This window comes from Spermophilus citellus (assembly GCF_964194105.1).
Source record: "Spermophilus citellus genome assembly, chromosome: 1".
NCBI lineage: Eukaryota > Metazoa > Chordata > Mammalia > Rodentia > Sciuridae > Spermophilus > Spermophilus citellus.
Genome location: NC_138182.1, coordinates 131,660,106 through 131,686,368, shown reverse-complemented (window position 1 = coordinate 131,686,368; position 26,263 = coordinate 131,660,106). Strand labels below are relative to the sequence as shown.

General features: G+C 36.4%; 1 protein-coding gene across 1 annotated transcript in view; it reads left to right on the top strand.

Annotated features, from left to right (window-relative positions):
* Positions 1-25,572, top strand: part of GABRA1 (gamma-aminobutyric acid type A receptor subunit alpha1) — a 53,940-nt gene extending 28,368 nt beyond the window's left edge. The window contains exons 7-10 of the mRNA XM_081308049.1: positions 5,992-6,135; positions 15,801-15,953; positions 20,752-20,954; positions 22,759-25,572. Coding sequence (XP_081164175.1) covers positions 5,992-6,135; positions 15,801-15,953; positions 20,752-20,954; positions 22,759-23,070 — 812 coding nt within the window. The 3' untranslated portion in view covers positions 23,071-25,572. The remainder of the gene's footprint in view (positions 1-5,991; positions 6,136-15,800; positions 15,954-20,751; positions 20,955-22,758) is intronic.
* The last annotated feature ends 691 nt before the right edge of the window (positions 25,573-26,263 follow it).

Here is a 26,263-nt window from a genome sequence, read left to right as displayed (position 1 = left end):
GATTTTCTGCACAGGTGTTGCATACCTGGACTGAGTCCACTCCTGGGACACTGAACCAGCTCTGTGTTCTCACTAGACAGGCATCTGAGCAATTACTTTGGTGAAGATATGATTCATGAAGAAAAATAGCGGGGGCTGGGGATGTGGCTCAAGCGGTAGCGCGCTCGCCTGGCATGCGTGCGGCCCGGGTTCGATCCTCAGCACCACATACCAACAAAGATGTTGTGTCTGCTGAGAACTAGAAATAAATATTGAAAATTCTCTCTCTCTCTCTCTCTCTCTCTCTCTCTCTCTCTCTCTCTCTCTCTCCTCTCTCACTCTCTCTTAAAAAAAAAAAAAAAAGAAAAGAAAAATAGCGGTAGTGTAGGAACCCAGCACTCAAAGGGGCCCTCATGCTCCTAGTAACACTGGTCACAGAGGGACAATGTTCTCTATTTCTGAAGCTCCTTCTATGGAGAAAATTAAGGATAATCTGCCTCAACAATTGTCAGCTAATCAGGCCATTGGTGATAAGTTCTTTCTTCCCACACTTTCCTCAATTTAACATAAATTTTACATCATGGACTAGTATGTGTTATCCTGAATACCAGTTCCATTTTTACTAAATATATATTATGGGTTACCTGTATGCCAGGAAGCATATTAAATGTCTGTGCATCTATAAACTCACATATTATTACAACATATTATTATACTTAGGAAGATTACCGATGGTAGTTTTCCTGAGGCTGTACTGATATACCCCTAATATATCATAGATAATACTGATTTAGTAAAATTGCTAATTATGCCCCTATTTATCTTTAGAAGTGTCCTTACTGGGGCAATGAATTGTATATTCTTTTACATTAGTCAGGATTTTTTTCAGCAGTAAGGATAGGTGAAGAAAAGAAGCATTTTTGTATTCATATATGATTATGGAGGCAAATCATTATTGGTTGATTAGTGGTTATTTCAGCATGTTAACAAACCTGATGTGTTACAGTGTCCCCAGATATTCGTCTAAAGGTGGCTGCTGAAACTCTGCTTTCAAAAATAAGGGAAAGCTAAAAAAGAATTCAGTTTTGCATGAAAAACATAAAAGCTTTTCCTGAAATCCTAAGAATAATCAAATGTGTGTCAGATTGACAGCGTAATTTGCAAAGGAGATTGGAAAGAAAATTTTTTTGTTTGGGCAAATCATTTTCCTGAAAAATATTGGAAGTATTTTAGGAAGAAGGAAATGGGTAATGAGTAGAAAATAGTGTATCACATAGAAAAACTGATATTAAAGAAAAACATATTAGACTCCACCTCAGTGCCTTTGCACATGCTCGTCTGTCTCCCTCGGTTACTCTTCCCTTGATGTTATCATGGCTGGCTTCTTCTATCTTCCCACATCTCCATATAAATGTCATTTCCTCAAGCCTTCCCTGATGACTTTATAGGAGTTTACACACAACCCCATCAGTCTTCTTGATTCCAACACAAGTTTATTTATCACAGCATGAATTATTCGTTTTATTTATTGGTTAGTACTTTTTATTGGCTGAAGACTGGAAACTTCATGAGTTTATATATATATATATATTACTCAGCATTTCCTAGTGCAGAGGTTAATAAAATGAAGCTAGTATTAGTATTACACTAACCAGACTTCAAATGCTCCTTCAATTTTTGGACTTCAGAAAAGAGGGTGTAAAATCTGTGGGGAACTAAACTAAAACAGAGATGGATGTTGAAAGAGGCTCAGACTGTCTTGCTCAGTGGGACAGCCCACCATGACTAGTTTTTATCGCCTGACCTTGTCATGATAGGCAGCAGGAGATCTGTTCCTTGTCTGATCATTTCTGCCCTGGGCTCATTAGTACATTTCAAAGGTGAAGAAAAGGAGGAAAAAGTGAGTGAAAAAAGTATTTGACCCAATATTTGGTGTGGATGTCTCACTCAAATGTCAGAGAAGAGGATAAGCAAGACAAGTTTCCAGAGATTGAGTTGAGTTCTAGACAATGAATGTTTTTGACACTTCTAGAGTAACTTTGTCCTTATGTTAATAAGCATTACACTTGGAAAACCAGATGTTTTCCTTCCTGCTCTCCATTAGATTCCATTTGTCAGTTGCTGAACAATGTTTCTGGCTGGTTGGGGATGAAGACCTCCTCATAAGGCCAGTTAACCCAGAGACAGTGCATGGGTTACAGCTTAACTGTCTTATGAGGAAGATACAAAATAAATCCTTGATTCTAAAAGAAAACATAAAGGTTTTGAATTCTGACACTAAGACCCAAGCAGGTACTAGATCTAGTAAGAAGACCTTCATAAATGAATGTTTCTTAACTGATTGTCAATCTCAGGGCCTTACAAACAAGGAGAGGAGAATGCATAGAAATTTAAATGAATTCTCCAAAGTGCATAACTTTGGACATTATACAGCTTAACTGCTTCATGCTAATGGAAATGCAGAGATCATCAACATGAAACAATAGTATCAATTATCAGTTGCTTCTCTGATACTAAATCTATGTTCCTAGTGTTGAGCCCCACAAAGTTCTTTCATAATCCCAATCAAAATCTTCCTGCCTTTAAAAAAGAAAAACTTAAAAAAAAAACTTTTAGGAGTTTGTATGATTTATTTGATATCATAGCCTAAAATTTTTGATCAAATAATTGAAAATACTTTTTAATCCTTTTTTTTTAATGCTGAAGTTTCAAATCAAGTAAGCTTTCATCTTTTCAGATGCTGGAATTTGAGGAAACAAATAGTACCTATCATCTGTTCTTAGGCCTTATGTATGTTTGTCTTCTCTATCTTAAACATTGTCTTTCATCATGTGAGTTTACACTTCTTTAGTTTGGGAGATTTCTGTGGGCAGATGTGAATAATGAGTTATCTGCACCTTTAGATTGATGGCATGTTGGTAGCAGATGCATATTTTTACCCCCAATGTGGTTTCTAATAAATTGCAGGAAAAGAGTTGTTAAAAATTATATGAAAGGAAAATCAGTCACATTGATGCACCCCTGTAATCCCAGCAACTTTGGAGGATGAAGCAGGAGGATTACAATTTCCAGGACAGCCTCAGCAACTTAGCAAGACCCTAAGTAACTTAGTGAGACACTGTCTCAAACAAATAAACAAACAATAAATAAATAAAGGAAAAGAATGTGGTGGAGGGCTGGGGAGGTGGCTCAGTAATAAAGCACAGCTGGGTTTAATCCCTAGTAACAATAATAATAATAATAAGAAGAAATGAAAAATCAATGGGTGACAGTTTTCTCTCCACAACTATATCAGCATCCAAGTGACAACACATGACAAACCATTATTGCTAATAGGAGCGTCATATAGTAGCAAGGGGTTTAGTTTTTTGTGAAGTGACTTTAGATCTAGAACTGAATGATCACCAACTATCCTTTCTTGGCTTATGAAATATATATATATATATATATATATATATATATATATATATATATATACACACACACACACACACACATACAGCTTTTGCCTAAAAAAAATTTTTAAAACAGAAGTGGAGTAGAATGAATCACATCCTAAGTTGTTAGTTTAGTTTTCTCAATAAATATGATATATGCTTACAAAAGTCACTTAATGTTCTGTGCCTCAATTTACCATCTACATAGTGTGATGAAATCATACGGCCTTCAAGGTCTTTCTGAGTCGAGTATTCAATCACTCCATGCCGCCATCATCTGAGAATGGCTTCTTAGGTAAGAGAACAAGATGCCAGAAAAATATCTTACTAAATGTAGCTTCCTACGAATTGTGTGAAATATGTTCCATCTCAAACTAGTGTGCTCTGCCTTCTTCTAAGAGATTTAAAATATAAGAGACATACATTCTTCCTACTGTCTACAACACCAATGTATATTAGTGAGGACAATCACAATCACAATTAAAAAGTAGAAAAGTAAATAAGGACAGATTCCAAAATATTCATCTGTCACTTTAATCTTTCTCATGAACAGCTAAATCAATTTCCCTTAAACTTCTAGAAAAAAATGTTTTAAGAGATACATGATTGCAAATTGATCCAGAAATGATGACAGGACACTCATGTGGAACCAGGGGACACTGACTCCATTTTCTGAGTCAGTCAACTCAGAGGAACAAGGTCATTTTAAGAAGCTTTCTTTCAGACAGTAAGGCTCAAGGTGTGCGTCCTCCTGAAGGCAACTTCATTTTCAAAAGTCATCCATAATGTTACATTGCATAATGTTTGAGGCTGGGAACACCCATGTTTGGGTGCAAGTCACAGGCCTGATCACCCAGGGATGAGGGTTGGGGCAAGAAGGGCTGCATCATGAATTTTTTTTTTTTTTGGTGCGCGTGCGTGTGTGTGTGTGCATGTGTGTATGTGTGTGTGCATGTGTGTATGTTTTGTGTGTGTGTGTGTGTGTGTGTGTGTGTGTATGCCCTAAGCATCTTTGCCTATGGGGACCATTCCTCCAAAACAAAATTAAAATTTTATTTTACGATTATATTAGTATACAGGTGAATATGAAATTATATTTTATGACTATGTTAGTTAAAGATGAATGTAAGCCAGGTGAGGTTATATTTATTTTATTATCTTTAATCTAAAAAATATTAAAACATTTTATGGCCTTTTGAAACTATTTCAGGGCCTGGGAACTGTGCCCACTGTGTTTAATGGAGAAGATGGCCCTTGGCCAATGAGTCCAGTTTATACATTAAGGCCAACTTTTGCTACCGAGCTCTCCCAGCAAATTCCCCAGACACAGCCTACTGTCTCTAATGGGATTTTCCTTAAATGTTTAACATCACCCTGCATCTGAACAGCAGGGACTATATACTCTCATGTCAGCCTATAGGAAGTTGTGTTCTGCGGAAGTTGTGTTCGTTTTTCCAGAAGAGCTGTGGAATTTCTTCTCCTCTTTTTCTCTTAACCTATGCACTCTCTTCCTCCAACCTGCAGTGGAGTAAAGATTTATGACCAAACCACTTGCCTAGGAGATGGCTAGGTTAAAAGTGACATGGCATATGAAAGCGATTGGGAAAAAAAGCTGTATAATGTAACTCATTATCAGCATTTGCATCCTCTTCATAATGATGGTAAATATCCATAAGAAGCATAATTGATAAAAGGGAGTAATATCAAACTTCCTTTGCAGATAGCTGTGTAGCAAAATTTATAATGTTACTTTTCATATTTATCATAAACTTCCTGTAGCTTAACATAGTATGAAACCAAGCTACTGACTCTGATCTTATTTTATCCCTCATGCCCTTCATTGTAGTCATATTATATTTGTCAAGATTTTACCTTCAATAGAAGAAAAATATCATTAGCCTGCATTGGGTGACCTCCTCCCCATGACCTCACTTGGGTCATTTTTCCATTTCTATCAGATACTAATATAAATGCCACCTCCTCAGAGACTCTCTGAATCCTTTACCTGCCTTAAAATAGTCCCCTCCTCCCATATCACTCTCCATCCCTTTATCCAGTTGTGTATTTTTTTAAATTTTATTTTTGTAGTTGTAGTGGACAGAATGCCTTTATTTTATTTATTATTATGTTGTGCTAAGGATGGAACCCAGTACCTCACACATGCTAGGCAAGTGCTCTCTCACTGCGCTGCAGCACTAGCCCTTGTGTATGGTTTTATTGCACTTAACATGGTTGGAATTTTATGTTTATTTGCTCATCTGCTTTTGTCCCCACCACTAAAGTGCACATCCCCTAAGATTGGCAACCTTGCTCATTACATTCATTACTGTCCCCAGCACAGTACTTTGCTCTTTGTAGATTCTTAACAAGAATTTGCTGGAAGAGTGACCAAATCACTGAAAGAATCAGAAAAAATGTGTTTTGGTGTTCCCAAACTAAGAAATGTGGGTTTTTTTTTTTCCTGTGCTAGCCTTTCCTCTGAAGCTGTGAGAGGAGATATGAAGCTGGTGAAACATTAACTAACAAGAAAATCAAAGTGGTAAATGCATGGATAATTTTACATCCTTTCTTTTAGATGCTTATACCAGAGCAGAAGTTGTCTATGAGTGGACCAGAGAGCCAGCACGCTCCGTGGTTGTAGCAGAAGATGGGTCACGCTTAAACCAGTATGATCTTCTTGGACAAACAGTAGACTCTGGAATTGTCCAGTCCAGCACAGGTAAGCACCATTTGCTTACTCCAGGTATGAGGAAGGGGTAGAAAAATATACTGTGGGGATGTGAGAACTCAGCGATTCCTCCAGAAGATCACACAAAACTCGGGGTGAGCTGAGCTGATATTAGATGTAAACTCTGTAGACCTGTGATGTAAGACCTGTCATTGGATGACAGTTGGCTTCTTGCTATGTTTGCAAAATAAGGAGATGGTTCTGGTTGATCAGTGTAGCATAGCAGGTAAATACATGAACTCTTAGGGATGAATGTCTGGGTTAATTCCTTATTTCTCCACTTTTGCAAGCTGGTTTCATTACCCTGCATGTTTTTGGAAGAAGAAATTAAACCCTTGAAGATTATTTGTCATAGGAAAAAACTTTCCATAAATATTGGCTATTAATATCATCCAGGCTCCATTTCTTGCCATGAATAAATGATTCTCAGTGAAGTTTTGACAATGATGGTTACACATGGGACATCAAAAATCCAATTTGAGTGGGGTGTGGTGGCACATGCCTATAATCCCAGCAGCTTGGGAGACTGAGGCAGGAGGGAGGGTAGCAAGTTCTAAGCCAGTCTCAGCAATAGCAAGGCACTAAGCAACTCAGTAAGACCCTGTCTTTAAATGAAATACAAAATAAGGCTGGGCATGTGGCTCAGTGTTTGAGTGCCTTGGAGTTTAGTTCTCAGTACCAATAAATGAGTAAATAAATAAAACAATTCATTCTATAAATCTATTTGTGGATTTAGCCAAAGATCTTCCACAGCTAAAGTCAATGGAGCTGTAGCCATGGTACTGATCCTCCATGTTGGAACTGAAAGTAGGTAGGGTACCCTCCTTTGGAGTGTTGTGATTCACTAATGATATTCTTGGAACTAGCTTAGATACTATTATAAAGCCATATCTGGGTTCTTAAAGCGTTTCAAACACTAAGGGTTAATTATGTGAATTTACTACCTGAGAATGTGATCTTCAAGCCAGAATAGCTATAACTAAAAGATGGAATTTAAAAATTAAGAAAACTTATACCCACAAAGCTCAATATTTTAAAATGTGTAATTACTGAAATATTTAATATGAACCAACAATTATTTTTATGAATGTCTTATATAATTTACATTTGTCTATTCCTTTTGATTTGGGATTAGTAAAGAAAGATTATTTTGTACAATTTTTTTAATACAATTTTCATCAGAAAAAAAAGTTTTTGTTAGATTTCAGACTTTATCTTGGGACTCTCATAATTCCAACACCTTCAAATAATAGGTTGATATCTCTTAACTGTGATTGTTGGTGAGTTCTGCTTAGTTGGATCTGTCTTTTGTTTCTTTTAAAGCTTCCATAGCTACCTTAGAATCTTACATAGTTATGCTGCTTGTTTAAAAATATATGGGCAAGAATGTTCCTCAGCTTGGCTTTTATTAGAAATGGAGTGGTAGAAGGTCCTGGGTTGAGCTGTAAGATGGAGACTCAAGTCCTGGTCCTATTCCTTAGAAGTCTTGTTACTTTTGACAAATCGTTTATCCAAACAGAAACTGTATTCTCATCTAAGGAATAGGAAAGTCATAGCTTTGCATTAAAGATGAGACAGTATGAAATACTGCAGAATATTACATGGTAGGTGATCAAAATGGCATGTAGTAGCTGTAACTCTAATCCTGAACATATCCCAAACATGGAAAGTGCTGAAGATTTTTCTCTTTCAAAACATTCTATATTGAAAACGATACTAAAAAAAAGTCGGTGTTTACCTCTTAAACATCTAACACTCTTATAACCTGGATGTTATGACAGGCGCTAGAGAGTCAATGACAGACAAGGCACAGGTCTTGCTCTCATGGAATCCAAAGTCTAAGAGCACATGAACACGTACACCATAATTATCCAAATGGATGGTAAGCACTGTGATTAACATTTCTGTGAGAGCAGAGACAATGTCCTCTGTACCTCTATTATTTTCTGTAATAGCGGAGACATAGGAGGCACTGAATAAATATTTTGAATTAATAAAAAAATAGATAAATGAAGATAGACTAGAATATTTAAGGAAGGATTGCTTCAGAAGTTGGCTTTTCATTTTGCTAGTCTACATCTGGTGAGAGACAAATAATCACAGTTCTAAGCCAAGGGCATTTCAAATAATAGATGCAGACATTTTGTGGTACAAAAAGGCCACCTTTATTATTAAAATGGAAGTTGGAGTATGTCAGGAAAAGCATTCAAATTTAAAAGTATGTATGCAACAGTGTGCAAGCCTGGACGTTGGCTCAGAGGAGCAAGGCCTCTACTCTGCTTCTAGCCCTAGCAACCTTCAGCGTGTCACTGTAACCCACTTTAGGCCCCAGTTACCAGGTGTGCAAAATTAATTGGCTTTGTTAGACAGATTCCAAAAGCTCCCTCACAATTCTTTCTTTCTTTCTTCTTTTTTTTATTGTTTTTTTTCAATGCTGGGGATTGAACCCAAGGCCTTGTGCATGCTAGGCAAGCTCTCTACCATTGAGCCACATCCTAATCCATCCCAAGTTCATTTCCTAAGGATCCAAACTAACTGCATTTCAGTTACTCAAAAAAAAAAAAAAAAGAAAGAAAGAAAGAAAGAAAGAAAGAAAGAAAGAGAAAGAAAGAAAAAAGAAAGAAAATTGGGTCTATCAGAAGTGGTCACTCTGTGATGGGACAGCTAATTTGCCTGTATGAAACAGGAACTTTCCCCTGTTATTCCCTTAGGAGTATTGGGGAAGAGGGAGAATAATATCTCAAGGATAGGAGCTCAGTTTGATGCATGTGTTCAACTCCAAATAGGACACTGAATTCAGCTCATCAATAATCCACCCAAGTAGATTTAAAGGGGAAGAAACAAAGAAGCGGTGTAAGGTCTGCAGTGCTCTATGTCACATCTCTTCGTGTAGCCCTGAAAACACTAAGATAACTGGCATTGAGTGAAATACCCCTTCCCTTTTTTTACCAGAAGACTAGAAAATGATGATAAGAGCTAGCCTCCCAATGAGAATGGGTAGATAAGGGACATCTTTGTCTTCCTTGGAGTTCTCCTTGGGGGATGATGAGTTCAGACACCTCTGACAAGGTTAGAGGGTGTCCTGCTCGCCTGCCACCAGCACACATTTGAACACGTAAGCACACAATCCCAGGTCAAAATATCTCCAGTCATTTTTGTTGACACCAAAGGGGAAATGATGGGAATTCTAACACTATATATATTTATTTATTTCAGTGCAAACACATTAGAGATGCAATCCCTTCCTTGGAGTCTGCCATCAAATTTAGGGGAAGAAAATTCATTAGTGTCTCACTTTGAAGAATACTTATTCACCTGGTGGAGCAAAATCATTATATGCACATAGAAAGGATAAATTATCATGGGCTTTCAAATCCAATATAGTTTTCTATTACTCATTCATTTATCCACTTATTCCTTCAATCTGGGTTTTGTGTGTGTGTGTGTGTGCGTGTGTGTGTGTGTTTGTGTGTGTGTATGTTTTATTGCTTCCAACTTGTGATTGAGCCTGGATAGGAGAGATGAAAGACACACAGCCCTTACCCTCAAGAAGCTCCTGGTTGAGTGATATAAGTAGCTAACATCATAGCCAGTATTCTCATCTTTGATCCTCATGAAATCCTAGGGGTTTTGCAGTATTGTTATTCTGGTTTTGTAGATGGGAATTTGAGGCACAGCAGGGTTTAATTAGTTTTCCAAGATCACACAGCTGGGAGGAGGAGGATCTGTGGTTTGGATCTGAGCTGTCTGGCTACAGAGTGTACTTTTCAATTACAAAGCACAAGAGTAAGAGGCAACACAGACATGTGATACAGGGAAGCACAGTTAGGGAGGTGAATTCCGGAATTATGTAACAAGGGCTATATTGTGGGCTTGAGCACTAATGAATTGTTCCTTTTGGCAAATATTCTCGTATCTTTATTCATCTTTACTCATAGTTGGTATATGCTTCATGAACTATTGTGAATTTGAAATGAGAAAATGCATGTCAATCACTAGGAACAAGGTCTGCTGTGTAAAAACCAGGCAGAAAATAGCAGATGTTACTATTTGTGGTCATGGCAGAGCTAGTACAAAAGTTAAGTGGTGAAGAAATGGAGAAGGAGGTCTTTTCTGCTAGAAGTATTGGGGAAGAAAGTTTGGACCCAGATTCTAGGCAAGAACCCTTCTCCTAACATCTCATCACATGACATTTCCTAAGCAAAGTTTTAAGGGGAGTTCATTCAAAAATGACAACAGTGATTCAAGGGCATGAGATGTAACTTACACATTAAAAAATTGATTGGCCACTAGTCATAAGAAAGATACTGGTGTAAAGAAAACAATGAGAATGCAATGACATAAAAGGTTTTTGAAGCACATAATGTTGACTGGAAGCTCTCTGTATTCACCAAAGTAAATTTTTTTAAAGGAAATCATGATTTGTTTGGCAATAAGCTGTTTCTCCTGAATGACGATCATTTATTTATCTTCAGAATAAAATGGCTAAGAAGAATTGTGGAGCCCTTTTTCTGAGCTCAAGAGGCTCCTCTGAATGAGTTGATTTAAGGATGACCTTACAATGTCAAAACAATGAGGACTGCAACTGTCTTTGATCATGAAGTGACAGTGGTGGTCAGCACTCACCACAGGCACCTCAAGGGCTACCATTTATAAAAGCTTCATACATAATCTCCAGGGAAATAATTATAAACTTACAGATCTAGAGGAAAAAAAAAAGACTGTGGTCATCTGGTCAGTCACTTTAGAATTCAAGCGTGAAAAATGGCTCAGAAAGGTGAAGTGACCCAGCACTGTAGACTTATTTCCTTATTTCTCTTTCTCCTTATTTCTGTTTCAGTACCATTTGAAGCAGTTATTAAAATACCTCCAGCCACCCCACCCATCCGTAATATTATGATACATCATTTCTTTTTAAAGAATCGTGTTTATAGAAAAGATTGAATTTTAAAAACTTAGAAGGCACATGATAGCTGTAGAAGGAATCAGTGCCCAATAAAATTTTATTCACTATCTGGACATTTGATTTACCAAGCTGGAGAGAACATATACAGCTGCCTTTTCCATCTTCACATTGTTAATTTGTGTAGGACTTAGGATTTTTGTTTTTTTCTACATCTATTATTTGTTTTTAGCCTTAAAGCATGGCAGGATAGCTAACTACTGTCTCATGAATTCGACATGTCAAGAAACTGAAGCCAAGTAAAGCTAAGCAAGGTAGTAATCTTTTAGTAACTAACATTGGAAGAAGCAAAGATTAGAAGTCAGCTCTACACAAGCCCTTAATAGCATTTTGCAAAATTATATCCCATTATTTTTCTTCCATTTTCCTTAATTTTATATTGTAATATATCAGAAACATTGTCACATATAATTTACAAGCTTCCCTCAGGGATAGATGTTGTGCAAAGATATTTGAATTGCCATTCTTCTAGACCTTTGAATTAGAGGAAAAGAAATTGACATGCTTAGCGCATAAGCCCTTATTGTCTAGACTCTTTCAATCTAATATAGGAGAGTGGGGCTTTCTGATGTTGTCTTTTTTTCCTTTCATATTTAAATGATTACAACTTGATTCTGATGTTGCTATCGTTTCCTCCCCTTATCTAAAAGTTTTGTGCCAATAAATAAACTTCTTAGTTTTCATTTAGTTTAGAAAGAAGGCTTCAAAATACTGAAAGCCCTTCTATTCTTTCTCCAATCTGTTAGGGAATGAAGGTTGTTTATAAAATAAATATGATGTCAAATAATGGCTCTTTAGATATCAAAAAATCATATTCTTTTCACAATCTTCACAAAAATGCCAGATTCCAATAACAAAAGATAATGGAGTAGATGTAGACATTCTTCTTACTGACATTATAGGGAAGATGGAATTTTTTTTTTCTTTGAGCTAATGACATTTTACAGGCCACAAGTGAGTGAATGGTTAGGAATAATAATGTGTACCCTGAGATGGTGAATTATAACATGGATTTGTCCACCCAAGAATACATGTTAGATGAAAACTCTGGGGAAACTGGTTCTCTGCATTTTTTTTCCTCAAACTTGGATCACTTACTTGTCCTTCAAATGACCTTACAGACATCACCAGAAGTACATAAGAAAAAATATAAAAGGCAATTATTAGTTAATGCTTTGTTTTCCTTTCCAGACAGAGACGCTCATAGACTGTGTAGGGATGGAGAGCCCTTAAGCTACCTTTTCACCACTGATAGGAACCAGATACTGACAATCTGTGAGGTCATGGTGTATCCCAAGGAGGTGCCCTGTGCACAGTTAGCTTTCTGTTTGGTGGGAGGAATATACATATAAATAACTAAAACACAAAGTCTGAGATCTTATTGTAAATATAAACAAGAGCTATAAATAAAGCACTTAAGAAGTGCTTGGTTAATAGCCAGTCTGACCATTAATAACAGTGATGAAATAAATAAGTAAATGCACTGGTGACTTGCATCTGTAAACAATGAATCCATCTTTTCTGCCAGTAGCTCCACTGATTCTGATTGATAGTTCCTTCAATTCTGTTTGGGAGGGGGGTGAAGAAAATTAAGAAAGGAACTGAAACTTATTTTAGCATGCTTTGTAGTGTCATCCTAATTAGATCTCTTAGTTTTCATTCTGCTCTATCACAGTTTCCACTATTTTATAGATCAGAAAATAGAGGCTTGCATGAGTTTCCCAAGGCTATATAGCAAGAAAATAGCAGATCTGGATTTTAAACTCAAGTCCATAGCCTTCCAAGCTAATATACTTTTCCGTTAGAACATGTCTTCCTATTTTCACTCACGACCTGGTGTTTGTGTTTGGCCCAAACCACAAATGAACAAATATTCCATCACAGAATATGTGAAGTAGAGTCTTGTAGACCAAGATAGTGAAATGTGAAAATGTGTGTCGAGACAAATCCCTGTAATATGTGTTAGAGGTATGCAGTGGAGAGGTTTGAATTTGGGTTAAGGCATTTGTTCCTTAGTGTGAAAAGAACATAGATAGGGAAAGGGAAAATCATCCTTTGCTACTGGCAACCAGTGAGGAGAAGACAGATATGTGGCTAAACATTGTGCAATATATAAAACACAAGTCTCCTACAACAGTTATCTAGTACAAAATTCCAAGAGTGCAGAGGTCAGGAATCCTTGATGTGAATAGTGGGCATGTTAGTCAGTCTTCTATTACTCTGATAAAATATTTGAGATAAAGAATTTAAAAGTAAGAAAGATATTGGCCCATGGTTTCAGTCCATAGTCAGCTGGCTCCATTGCTTTTGGGCTTGTGGTGACGTAGAACATCATGGCAGGGAGCCTGTGATGGAGCAAAGCTGCTCAGTCCAAAAACCTGGAAGTCTCAGTATAGGTCAGACCAATAATGCAGGTACTGGGGTAAGTCCATATCTGAAGTATGAAGAAGGTAGAGTCTGATATTGGGGGAGTAATAGCAGCAGCAAAAGTGGACCCCTGCAGGACAGTTACTATGCATACCTGCTGTTCCATCCAGGGCCCAGCCTATTAGATGGTGCCACCTACATTCAAGACAGGTTCTCTGCTCAGTTTGCTGACTCATATTCCAATGGTGTCTGGAAACATCCTCAATGACACATGCAGACGTGTACTTTGCCAACTTTCTAGGTGTCTCTCAGTCCACTAGAGATGACAACTAGGATCAACCATCATAATGAGAATACATTAAGATATTTTTGGTGGGAAAAATGAGACTACATGATCACATATAAACAATCACTTTACAGGAAAGTTTAGGGAAACTTATAGTAAATATGCAACTGGAGGCACATATGATAGTTAATAGATTATTATAATAAATTTATAAAGCTAATAAGGGCAGTGACAATGACATATTCAGGGTCAGATTACAAGATACCACACAGGTAACACTGAAATTGTTTGACCAACAGATTCCTTTCTTCCTGTCTTTCCAAAGCACATTCTGTTATTTAAGATTGACTCCTGGTTTTCAGCCTGAGGCAATAGACAGAGATGTGCTGTTCACTGTTTTTGTGAAAAGTTAGCTAATATGAATTTTAAACATAGTTGATGGTGCCAATGAGAAGTCAATATCTGTGAGACAGCTACTGTCTAGCCTTGACTTGGGAGTACAGAAAATTTGAGACTAGTCCTGTTTGGATTTGGGGATATATCTCTTTACTTTGAGAGCCTGTTCACAAGGATGTAGATTTGTCAGCCATCTGTACACCTACATACAGGTAGCAGTAGGAGCAGGGGTGAGATGGAAAATACATTATCAGAGTCAAGCAAACCCAGGAACCCCCACATTTGCTTTTAAGAGATAAGAAAACCAACGTCTGATAAATATGAACAACTCAATAAGAAATTTCTGGTGGAAACTATCAATGAGTTAGCAAAAGAAATTGAGAACGAGAGATAAAAGGAAAGCAGGAATCGAGAGTGTACTATAGTGACAATAGGGACATCACTAATTTCAGCTGTAATGAAGGAAGTCAGCAGCTGGAAGATGAGGAAGAGGTTTTAGTCTTGTAGATTAAAGTTCCTGAGCAGCTGCCCTCCCAGTATAGGGACTGAGATCAGATGCCCATGAACTGAGATAAAGATGCTAACTCAAGAAGGGAGAAGTTTGGAGGGGAAAGAAGGAGAAAGGTGGGGAGGAGTTCTAAATAGAGTGATGCTTTCTTATCCAGAACACATCTATTTCTCTCCTGCCCACCCACAGAGAGCTAAGCATATCTTCTGGGTGAATCAGGCTAAAACACTTCCAAGATTTGTAATTGAAAATATACCACATGAAGGAAAATAAAAGCCTCTTGCAATTTAGGTTGTGTCTACTGCTTAGGTCCTCTAAATGAAGCCAGGATTTGGAGGATAGAAAGACCATGGAATGTACCTACCTATGCTACCATCTCCCAGTTCAGCTTAGGAAGCAGGCCAAGCTCAAAAGCTGGTATAGGGCTGGGGTGTAGCTCAGTGGTAGTCGGAGAGCACCTGCCCAGCAAGTGGATCCCCAGAAGTGGGGGGAAAAACAGATTATAAGTCCAGATTTCCCTGAGAATTCAAAGAGTGGTTTGTAAAAGTAGTAGGACTGGAACAACTGAATCTTTCTAAAGCTTCCCAGGTGATTCCAGGATATAGATTATAAAAAACTATGAAATTCTACCCTGCTCCTCATTTTGCAGATCAGGCGGACTAAATTATTCACCTAAGATCCAAAGAAGTGTTGGAGGTAGAATTCAGCTGTACTGATCTGCCCACCAGAGCAGCTAAGGAGCAGCCTGAGTCTGTTTTGCAAAGGTCACCCTGGATATCTGTTCTGTTTAAAATACCCTAATGCAGGTCACAGAACCTAGCGCATTGCCTTTGTGATCAGGAAAACCAATGTGTGAATATATGCTCAGAGTTTGTCCCTTAAATATGTGACACAGCAGTGTTAGTTGGTAAGGATACCCATGAGACCTCTGGAGCCTCCATCTCATCCACAGAGCCATTTTTGTGTTTGTTTAAAATGTCTCTTTTCTCTCTTGGAAGCTTTTCTCTCCAGGGACTGAATGTCACATGGAGAAAGGATGTGTCTGAGCTCCAGGTCTTTGCTGCTAATAGGAAACCTCAGAATAGGTTCTTTTCAAGGTCAAATTGCTCAACCTCACTGTCTGTTTTACCCTCCAGGAGAATATGTTGTTATGACTACTCACTTCCACTTGAAGAGAAAGATTGGTTATTTTGTTATTCAAACATACCTGCCATGCATAATGACGGTCATTCTGTCACAAGTCTCCTTCTGGCTCAACCGAGAGTCTGTACCAGCAAGAACTGTCTTTGGTAAGTGTCAGTCAAGACATGCATGCCAAGGTTTGGAGGGCAAGTTATGCCATGTCTGTGACCTTTCAAGGAAAAAAAAAAAAGATTGCTATGTGTTCAAATCTAAAGTTATACAATGGAAAGTTTCACGGAAATGCCATCCCTAAGGTAGTGTGGTTAAAAATAACATTGTTAAATAGCAAACTGTTTTACTGCTTGTGAATGGATGGGATTCATGAACATTTGATTTGATAGTTTCACATAGCATTCAGAAAAAACATCATACTCGATGAAACACATGTACACAGAAAACAGTATTTATAATTCATAGCATGTATCTGTGCAGTTTTGGGGGAATCTTAGGAAACATCAACAGAATTTCTTCCTTATGTATATAAAAACAGGATTGCCTTAAGTCCGGAGACTCACTGGTGACCATGTCACTAATGACCTTTACCTAATGTGTGCATGCCTGAAGAGTTATAATTTTTTTTTTAATTGAAAACCTTTATTAGCTTCAATATTCCCAGTTAAGGGTAATCTAGAGAAGAATTATTTAAATTATTTTCTTTTTTTCTAAGGGAAAAACTGATCTAATGTAGCATTTTAGAGCTTGCATTTCATAAAAAGGGTAGTCCCTGACAATTAGCCTGTGATCTTATTGAACCCTAAAAGCATCCTGTATACCACCAAGATCACTATTATACAAACACGACAAACAAGAACACAAGATTAAGTGACCTATCCAAAGTCAGTAACTATTAGGTGAAGGAGTGAGAAGTCAGGCCCGGGCCCTTGGCTCTGGGTCCTGGGCCCTTAATTATGATGCAATATTGTCACCTGTGCGATATCTTGCTGTAATGGCAAGGTTGTGTGGTCAGCATTGTTCATTTAGAAATAATAAGCACATATTCACTAGGGAATGATACAGATATCCAGGCTCACTCCACAAATGCCATCTAGGTACCTGCTGTGTTTAAAACCCAGTGCTACAAAATAAATAGACTTCAGAAGTTCATGATCTAAAGAGAGGATTATCCATGTGCATAGATTCCTGTATCAACCTCCATAACGTATAAGGAGCAAAAAGTCAGTTACCCGAGAAAAAAAGCAGTTCTGCCACATGGGACAGAAAAGAGACTTTCTTCTTAACTTGGAATTCTTCCAGGTGGGAAACCACCAAATCCATGCTCTGGTGTTCCAATGGTAGCCTAAGCCCACAGCTAAATTAAGATGCAGAATGATTTCTAGCAGCAGAGACAAAGAACAGATCATTTCAGATTAATTTTTCTTTATGACCATTTGTCAATATTGACAATGATTGAAGCTACTGAAGACTGACCTCTTGGGAAGATGTTTGCCTCTATTGGTATATACCATTTGAGTCTTTTATTCACCAGGAAATAAAAAACAAATTGGATCACACAACTTATTTATTTTATGTGCTTTGCTTTATTCTATTTTTGAAGAAATAGCCCAGCAATATAGTGAATATATATATTTTTATATTTTTCTTCTTTTTTTCTTTCTCTTTCTTTTTTTAAATGCTGGCCTTTCACACTCTCACTGCAACAAATACTGCCCCTTCTATTTGGAAATTCTCCAAAGCATTTCAGAATGTCTATAAGTCATAAACATTGTTCTCAACATTTTCAACAATCTTACATTTCAATTGACTGGTGCCCTTTTGGTGAACATAAGTACATATCTATAAACTCAGTGGTGACAAGTATTTCTGTGTATCAAGTTATAAGTTTCTAATGTTTAAGTTCAGTGAAATCACAAGTGCAATATTCCTAGACCATTTAGAATGAATGTTTCTTTTCTTTTCTTTCCTTCCTTCCTTCCTTCCTTCCTTCCTTCCTTCCTTCCTTCCTTCCTTCCTTCCTTTCTTTCTTTCTTTCTTTCTTTCTTTCTTTCTTTCTTTCTTTCTTTCTTTCTTCATTGTAGTTGGACACAAGACCCTTATTTTATTTATTTATTTTTATGTGGTGCTGAGGATTGAACCCAGAACCTTGCATGTGCTAGGCAAGCACTGTACCTCTGAGCCACAACCCCAACCCCTCTATTCTTTTTTTTTTTTCTATCTTTTTAATCTGAACTCAGTTGTTGTTCTGATTTCTGTAGATCCCGGAGTGAATCAATGGTTTTCCAAGAAATACTAAAAGGAAAAAAAAAAAAAACTAAAAAATGTTGTACTTTTTTAGCACTGTATTAAAAGGAATCCAGAATTCAACAAAGTTGAAGTCTATTTTATGTCATAAAAGATCATACTTTTGGCTTCATGTGCTCACTTTTAATTGGAGGCAATGTTGTCATATAAATTTTCCTCCAAAAAGATCCAAGTTATAGGTTCAATCTCATCACCTACCAGCACTATGATGTTGACCAAGTTGCTTCATTGTTCTGAGCTTTCACAGTCTCTGAAGGGAAAAGACAAGAAAGTAAAGTAGTGTTACTTAAAGATTTAAATGATGCCAGGCAAACACCTGTGGTGCCAGCGCTTTGAAGGCTGAGGCAGCCAGAATGCTTGAATGCAGGGATTTGAGGTCAACCTGGGCAGCAGAGCAAGAGCCCTTCTCATAAAAAGTAGCAACAATAATAAAATTAAAATAAATAATTAAATTAGGAAAATAAACTATATAAATTGTCAGGCTTAATTCTTGGAATATAAAAGCTGTAAAGTACATTTTTGTTCCTTTCTTTTTCTCTACAGCAGGAATTGCAATACCACAAACATACCCATCCCTCTCTTGATGCTGTTCATGAATGATCTTGATTTATGGATACATTTGGTGAAATACCCATTGTCAAATTAGTTCTGAACACAGCCTACATAAAGCAAAATTTTTTAAAAAATAACTTTACTAGAGATTTATTAAAAAACAAACATTAGTTTTGCCCTTAGTAAGTATCAGAGTAATTACTGAACACTTTATTACATTATCTTATTTCTTATCCACGCCACACTATCCCTCTGCATTAGACTTAATAAAATCAATTAGCAAAGAAAAAAAACAACTCAGAAGCTTAAGATTGTTAGACACTTTTCCCAAGGTCATTCAGCAATTATAGAATTGAGCTTAGAAACTGGATTGTTGTGTTCCCCAAATATACTGACTTTTAATTACCTTGTTATTTGCTCTAGTTAATATCAATATGCAAATTTGGGGGCAGTTCCCCAGCCAATATTTCTTAAACTGTTTGTCAATTACATAAAATTGACATTTCCCCCAGTTTTTCTGAAATACCTCCAGAGCTAAAAAAAGATCTATTTCTTACAACCCTAACCATGTGTCTAAAATAAAAAATAAAAATCTCATTGTTTTTAGTTAATAATTTAACTTCCTAATGTAGTGGAATCCACCTTGAAATCCAAGAAAAACCAAAGAATACTGATCAACTTAAAGCAACCTAAAACATTAGCCACCTAGAAGCTCTATGATCCTACTAATTTTCTATAATGAATCAAAAGAAGGAATCACAAATTTATGTTTTACACACATGGATGACAGTACTTTCCACAGCAATGAGTAATAGAAAATACTTAAAATTATTTTGAATATTGCATTTAATTCTCACAAAAATCTAAAAATCTTGTGAGTGACTGGACAGAAATTTCCCTTGGAGAAATTCAGTGGTGGTGTAGACAATAAAGAGAATGAAGAACTAATCATCCATTTTGCACATGTGGAGACTGGGGTCCCTCTCAGTGTCTACAAACCTACTAAGTACTAAGGTTGGGGCTAGTCATTAGAAAAAGTCTGGCCATTTCCAATGACATGGATTACGATCTCTTATGACTAGGTTATTTTGAATTGTTTTTAAGCATTTTCAAATGCCTTGAAAGGGACGTTATAGTATTGTACGTAGTACCTTATATCTAATACGGTGCATTACATATAGTAGGCTGACATTAACAGCATTGATTTGTTGAATGAACATTAAAGGATATCATCTTTCACATGCCAGTGCATCTGACTATCTAAATAGACTAAAAAGAACTGGCTTGAAAATGCTTTGACCTTAAACATGGGTCATTTTAATCACATGGTTTAAAGTTGCAGAGTAGGAAAGATTAGGCAGCATTAGCAAAAAGGAGAAAAAAAATCTTAGATATTTGAATCAGATAAACACGTTCAAAATTTAGTTTTGCTACCTTTTAGCTGTCTGACCATAAGAAAGGAACAAAACTTTTATTCTGTGAATAAAGGGAACATTTTATATGTATAAGGTTTTATACATATAAACTTATGTAACTTGCTATATATGCATACATTGGTTCCAAGACTTTCTTCAAATGAGTCAATTTTAGAATCAGAACAAAACATTGTAAGAGAAGATGTATTAATGTGGCAAATCTTTATCTAAAATTATTTAATTATCTATCAATTACCAAGATGTCATTGGCTTTCCAGTTTCTACACTTGGGATACAGAATATTAAACAAAACTGAAGAACTCATTTTTTTTAATGAACCCAAGGCATTGAAGATCTATCATTTATATTTCAAGTGTTGGGTACAGTGAAAAATGTTATTTCCTATGCTACCTAAGAAACTGTATAAGGTGCCCATTTAGAGCAATTCATGATCCTGTTAATAAGCTCCCTGACAGACTGTCCCCCTTAGAACTGCTATACCATAAACCACACCCTAAAATGGGGTTAAATTAGTATTCCCTCATCCCAAACCAAACTAGGACGAAAGAAAATCCATGTTTGGTCCTTGATACTATTGATTCCCTTTGCACAAGTAGATTGATTTCCGGGCATGAAATTTTGTAGTAGGAACCCACACACTTAATTTCTTTTCTTATAGGAGTAACAACTGTGCTGACCATGACAACTTTGAGTATCAGCGCCAGGAATTCTCTCCCTAAGGTGGCTTACGCAACAGCTATGGATTGGTTTATTGCCGTGTGCTATGCCTTTGTGTTCTCGGCTCTGATTGAGTTTGCCACAGTAAACTATTTCACCAAGAGAGGTTATGCATGGGATGGCAAAAGTGTGGTTCCAGAGAAGGTAAAGACTTTACTAGTTCACTGTTATGCCTTTTTCAACCTTTAGGTTGGAATACTTGGGCCCAGGGAATTTGATGAAGCATGCAGAGGCGGGTAGTGAGGATTCTTTGTGTGTGTGTGTGTGTGTGTGTGTGTGTGTGTGTGTGTGTGTGTGTGTTAATGACAAAGTGAAGAGATAATTTTAATGTTTAAAGGAGAGGTTGTTTGGGTGAGTAGGAGTGTAGGTAGAGTGAAGGAGAGGTAAGAGAGATAGGAAGGTAAACATTTCTACTTGAATATGCTCATCTATGATCTCTGAGATTTGAGAACAGTTTTAACCAGTCTGACATTAGAAGCAAATGAACTTACCTAAATACCTTCTGCATCAAGTCTACTATAAATTTTATAATGTGAAAATCATTGTCTTTTGGTTGTTTTCCAAGCCTGATCACTTTGATCATAAATTCTTTGCTGTAATGATTTAATTTAATTGAGTTTGCAATATGAACTATCCCCAGTTTTCAATGAAGTCAAAGACAGGTATATTTTCTCTTTATAAATGTTTGCATAATTCAGTGCAAACCAAAGAATGGAAAACACGTTCTCAGAATTGTATTGTCCTACAGAAATATAGTGTAAGCCAAAAAATGTAAGCCACATATGTGATTTAAGATTTTCTAATAGTCTCAATTTAAGAGTATAAACAAACAAGGGAACTTTATTATTGAATTTAATAATATACTTCAGTAAATAAAATATATTAGCTTTATAACATGTAATCCATATGAAACATTATTAAGGAAATCTATTTCATTGTATTGTGTTCATGCTTAGTCTTCAAAATCTTTTGTATATTTTGTATTTATGGTATGTCTCAAGTCAGACTAGTTACATTTCAAGTAGCACATATGGTTAAGTGGTAACTGTGTTGAATTGCATAGTTCTAAATCATGATCACTTTTTAGGACTGTCTCTATGAAAGAAAATGGGGAAGTGCTCTAGATGTCAATCATTGCACAGATGACACTTTTGAGCAGAGATAATTGAATAGGCATTGAATTCAAGATACCCTAAATGACCCTGCTTGCTTTATTTTTTAATTTATCCTTTTATCTATTTATTTACATTTATGGAGATGGAACCCAAAGTCTCACGCATGCTGGGCAAGTAGTCTGCAACTGAGTTGCCTTCCCAGCTCATCCCTGCTGTATTATTTGCTCATTTGGAATATCAAGTTTTCTTCATTCAAATAATAATTGGTTCAGCAATAACAGCAAATTACTTGCTCACGATGCTAGATTTTATCCTAGAAACAACCCTGTGGTATTTCTTTAGTGTGACCTGGGCTTGCTCACATGATTGCAGTCAGCTGGAAACTCCATTCAGGCTAGAAGATCTATGAGGGTCTCTCTCAGAGGCTGATGCCTGATCCTGCTCATCAGCTGGACCTGTCACTGCACATGGGCTCTGGCCATTCAGCCATCTTCTCTGAGGTTCTTCACTTGGCAGTGGCAATTTCCAGAAACTCAAGGCTGACACTGACAAGCCTTTTGAGTTTAGGATCCTCAGGGTGCATAGGAATAAATACTCAAGAGTCACTAGTCCGTTGTATATCCAATGAGCAATGAAATAGATTCCACCTCTTGATAAAAGAGGGTGTAAAATATTATCTACGATTTTAATTTATCCCCAAAGACCGTCATCTGTTATATTCCTAAAATTTTGGATAAAACTCAGCTTTGGGTCCCCAACCAAGGTCCACTTTGCTGAACAGCTGACACTTCTGCTTCTCATGGTTTACTAAACCAAATTCTTCCTTTCTACAGCCAAAGAAGGTGAAAGATCCTCTCATTAAGAAAAACAACACTTACGCTCCAACAGCAACAAGCTACACCCCTAACTTGGCCAGGGGTGACCCCGGCTTAGCCACCATTGCTAAAAGTGCAACCATAGAACCCAAAGAAGTCAAGCCGGAAACGAAACCACCGGAGCCCAAGAAAACCTTTAACAGTGTCAGCAAAATTGACCGCCTGTCAAGAATAGCCTTCCCGCTGCTATTTGGAATCTTTAACTTAGTCTATTGGGCTACATATCTCAACAGAGAGCCTCAGCTAAAAGCTCCCACACCACATCAATAGGTTCTCATAGTTGTGTTCTGTCGTTTAGTCCCCTGAACTGGGAATGGCTTTCTGTTCTTAATGCAGCGATTCCCATCTGCTTTATTGCCTCTGTCTTAAAAGAATTTGAAGGTTTCCTTATTTCCATAATTCACATAAGAACAAGAGACCCCTGTGTGGCAGTCCAGAGCAGAGCAGAATATGCAGCTTGGAGACAGGATTCTGAGAGAAGACGCAGGAGAGCAAAACCATATCAGAAGGAGACAGACGTGAGAGGAAAGGAAGGGGAAGAAGTTCCCATGATAGGAGGAAAAGTTGAAGAAAAATAGAGCTTACCTATAATCCCTAGATCATTTGTAGATATATATTTCCAAATATTATTAAAAAACTACTGTATATGTCAAAAGTATTTTTGTGTGAAGGTGTTTAAAAGAATAAAATATAAATGTTTAATGAAGAAAAAATTTAAAAATCTATGTATTTATTGCACAAATTATGGTGTGCTTATGTTTTTGTTTGTATTTTAAGCTGATGTATAAGCTTTAACATTTTTGTTTCCAAAGCTAAAAAAAAAAAGAAAAAAGAAAAAAAAAGCCCATTCTTTCTCCTTTTAAAAAATCTCTAATGCATTATTTTGCTGTTAAAATGCTATTTTAAAATTTATGGAAATTTCATAGGCAAAGGTGCAATTGCTCATTGTAGAGCACATTTAATCCAGTGGAGAGAAATGCTTTAAATAGGCTCCTTTGCTACCATCTGAGCTTTTACCACTAGACTCTATGAAGCATCCTCTTAACAGATGTTCTCTCAATGGAAACTAAAAATTAATTAGTGATAATTAATTTTTATTTTGCACCCTATTTTCAGATAACACATTCATCCAACAATCACTAGATTCTTATTATGGAGATGTTTTTAGAGGGGCAAAAATATTTTGCAAGCTCTAGAATTGTTGAATGTATTCTTTTATATAACTACATTAAAAGCTTTAGATTGAAATTTATGACTAGAAAACAAAAAAAGAGAATATATAAATTATATCTGTAAATATTCAGCATGAGATTGTACATTTTTTTTTACTTTTTTTAAAGTTATGTTCCTAAAATATCATGTAGGAATCACCACTCTTAGCTGTTAAAATGTTGTTAAATGCTATGGAAATACATTCAGAGCCTGCATTTAAGAACAGAACAGCCTGAAGGAAGCAGATGGTACTTCAAACATATGGGTGTGAAGTCCACTTATGTAGACAAAGCTGATAATTCCAAACTGTTGTCCAGTGTTCAACGGTAGATCAGTTGCTATCTGCTCAAATCCTGCCATACCATATTTTCCTATTTTAGGCTATTGTAAAATAAAAAAAAATGGGAAGCATTAGTTGGAATTAGAAAATCAACTGTATATTCTTGCTATATTTGCTGATACCAACTATTTCAATAAGTGCTGTACCATATGTAGCATTCAATATAAAATACATGAAAGAATGTACAGGAAATAGCTTTTATTGAGTAATATTATTACATTTCATTTATACTGTAGCAATATATTTGTAGGCATACTATGTAAGGGCTTTAAATAAAAGAGGTCCATTAATACTCCCTATAAAAATTCTAGTCTGTTTCATTACTGCCCAGATGTTTTAGAGATAAATATTTATGCAGAAGGTATTTTTGAAGTCTCCTTTGTCTGATAGAGTTTCACAGATATATAAATTTAGTGTTCAGAATCCACAGGTCATGGTCTAAACACATTTATAATAATACAATGTAAAGCTTTTAGCATAATTGCCAAATAGGACAGTTGGGATCCATATCTGAGTTTTGAGCAATGTTTTTCTCAAAAAGCTGCTATCCAATGATGTAGGAAAATATACTGTGTTTTCCTAAACAAACTCTGGTTTTCATTTAAATGTGCTTCATTGTTTAATTTGGTCCTGCCTAAATTTCTTGAGCTAGGCCAATAAAGGCTAAACCAAGGACCTTTCATCCTCTGGTATCATGTGTAGATATTATGTATAGAAAATAAAGATAAATTATGGCTCTAACTTCTGTGCTGTTTATCTTGTTATTTTTGGACATTAACCTAATGTGTTTATTGAGAGCATTTTACCTTCCAGACTCCTCATGGTTAAATTTTGGTCTGTATTTTGCTCACTAGATGTGAATATTTCTTATTAGTCTGCTTCTGCTATGCAATGATTGCATTCCTATCATTTCTTAGTTTGTTAGTATATGTGGGTAATATTCTATTGTATAAATGGATTGCACAGTTATCAGAGACAAATTATTCTATGTAGCTTTTATACCGTGCTTTGCTAAACCATGTAATACTAGTTAAGTCTTCCTTGAAAATAAAGATACACTCTTATAGAGGACAGTTCCTGTTTACTCCCAGGAAATCTTTTTTAAAGATGACACTGAATGTTTATTGCACCTCAGTGCAGTGAAGTGGCAATAAAACCTAATATGAGTCAAGGTTGTTTATGGCAGATGCATGCATTGCTTTACAGAGTTTAGCAGAAGCTCTTAATTTTATGTCACACTGTATTCAATTATGATAATAAAGCTAACATTATTCAATAATAAAATGGAATATTGACTCTCTTTTCACATTATCAAAAGGCCCATCTATTGACCTACGTTAGAAGAACCTGAGAGTACCAAGTATTGTCAGGAACCTCGGCCACTCAGATTTTTGGAGACTTATCAATAGTTAGAGCCTTAACTATCATTATAAAAGAATTCCTTCAAAGATAGAAATTCATTAAACATGTGGTACTTGGTATTAACAGCAGCAATTCAAATTTTGTAAAACATAAATGGGACAGTATAAAAATGCTAAAAACATAGTGAAACTTGTTTGTGTCTATTGTTAATACAGGAAATCGGGGTTTCTGATCTACCTTCCAGGACTCTGGCTCAGTGTTGGGGTGCAGTCTGGGTACTGTAGTTTTAAACGTTTCCCAAGTCACTGGGTGCAGACAAGGTAGAGAATCATTACTCTATCGTGTTTATGTGGAGAATTTTTTAATTTCTGTAATCAGTTTAATCAAAGTATTATCACGTGAAAGACCAAGAGTCATTTCAGCGATAGGTATAAAATGATACCCAATTTCTATAGACCAGACTACAGGGACAAAATCTTTCTGCATCAAATGGTGTCTAGGAGAAAATGAAATAAATTGCATTTTAACAAGTTTAGTATTCAGCTTCCT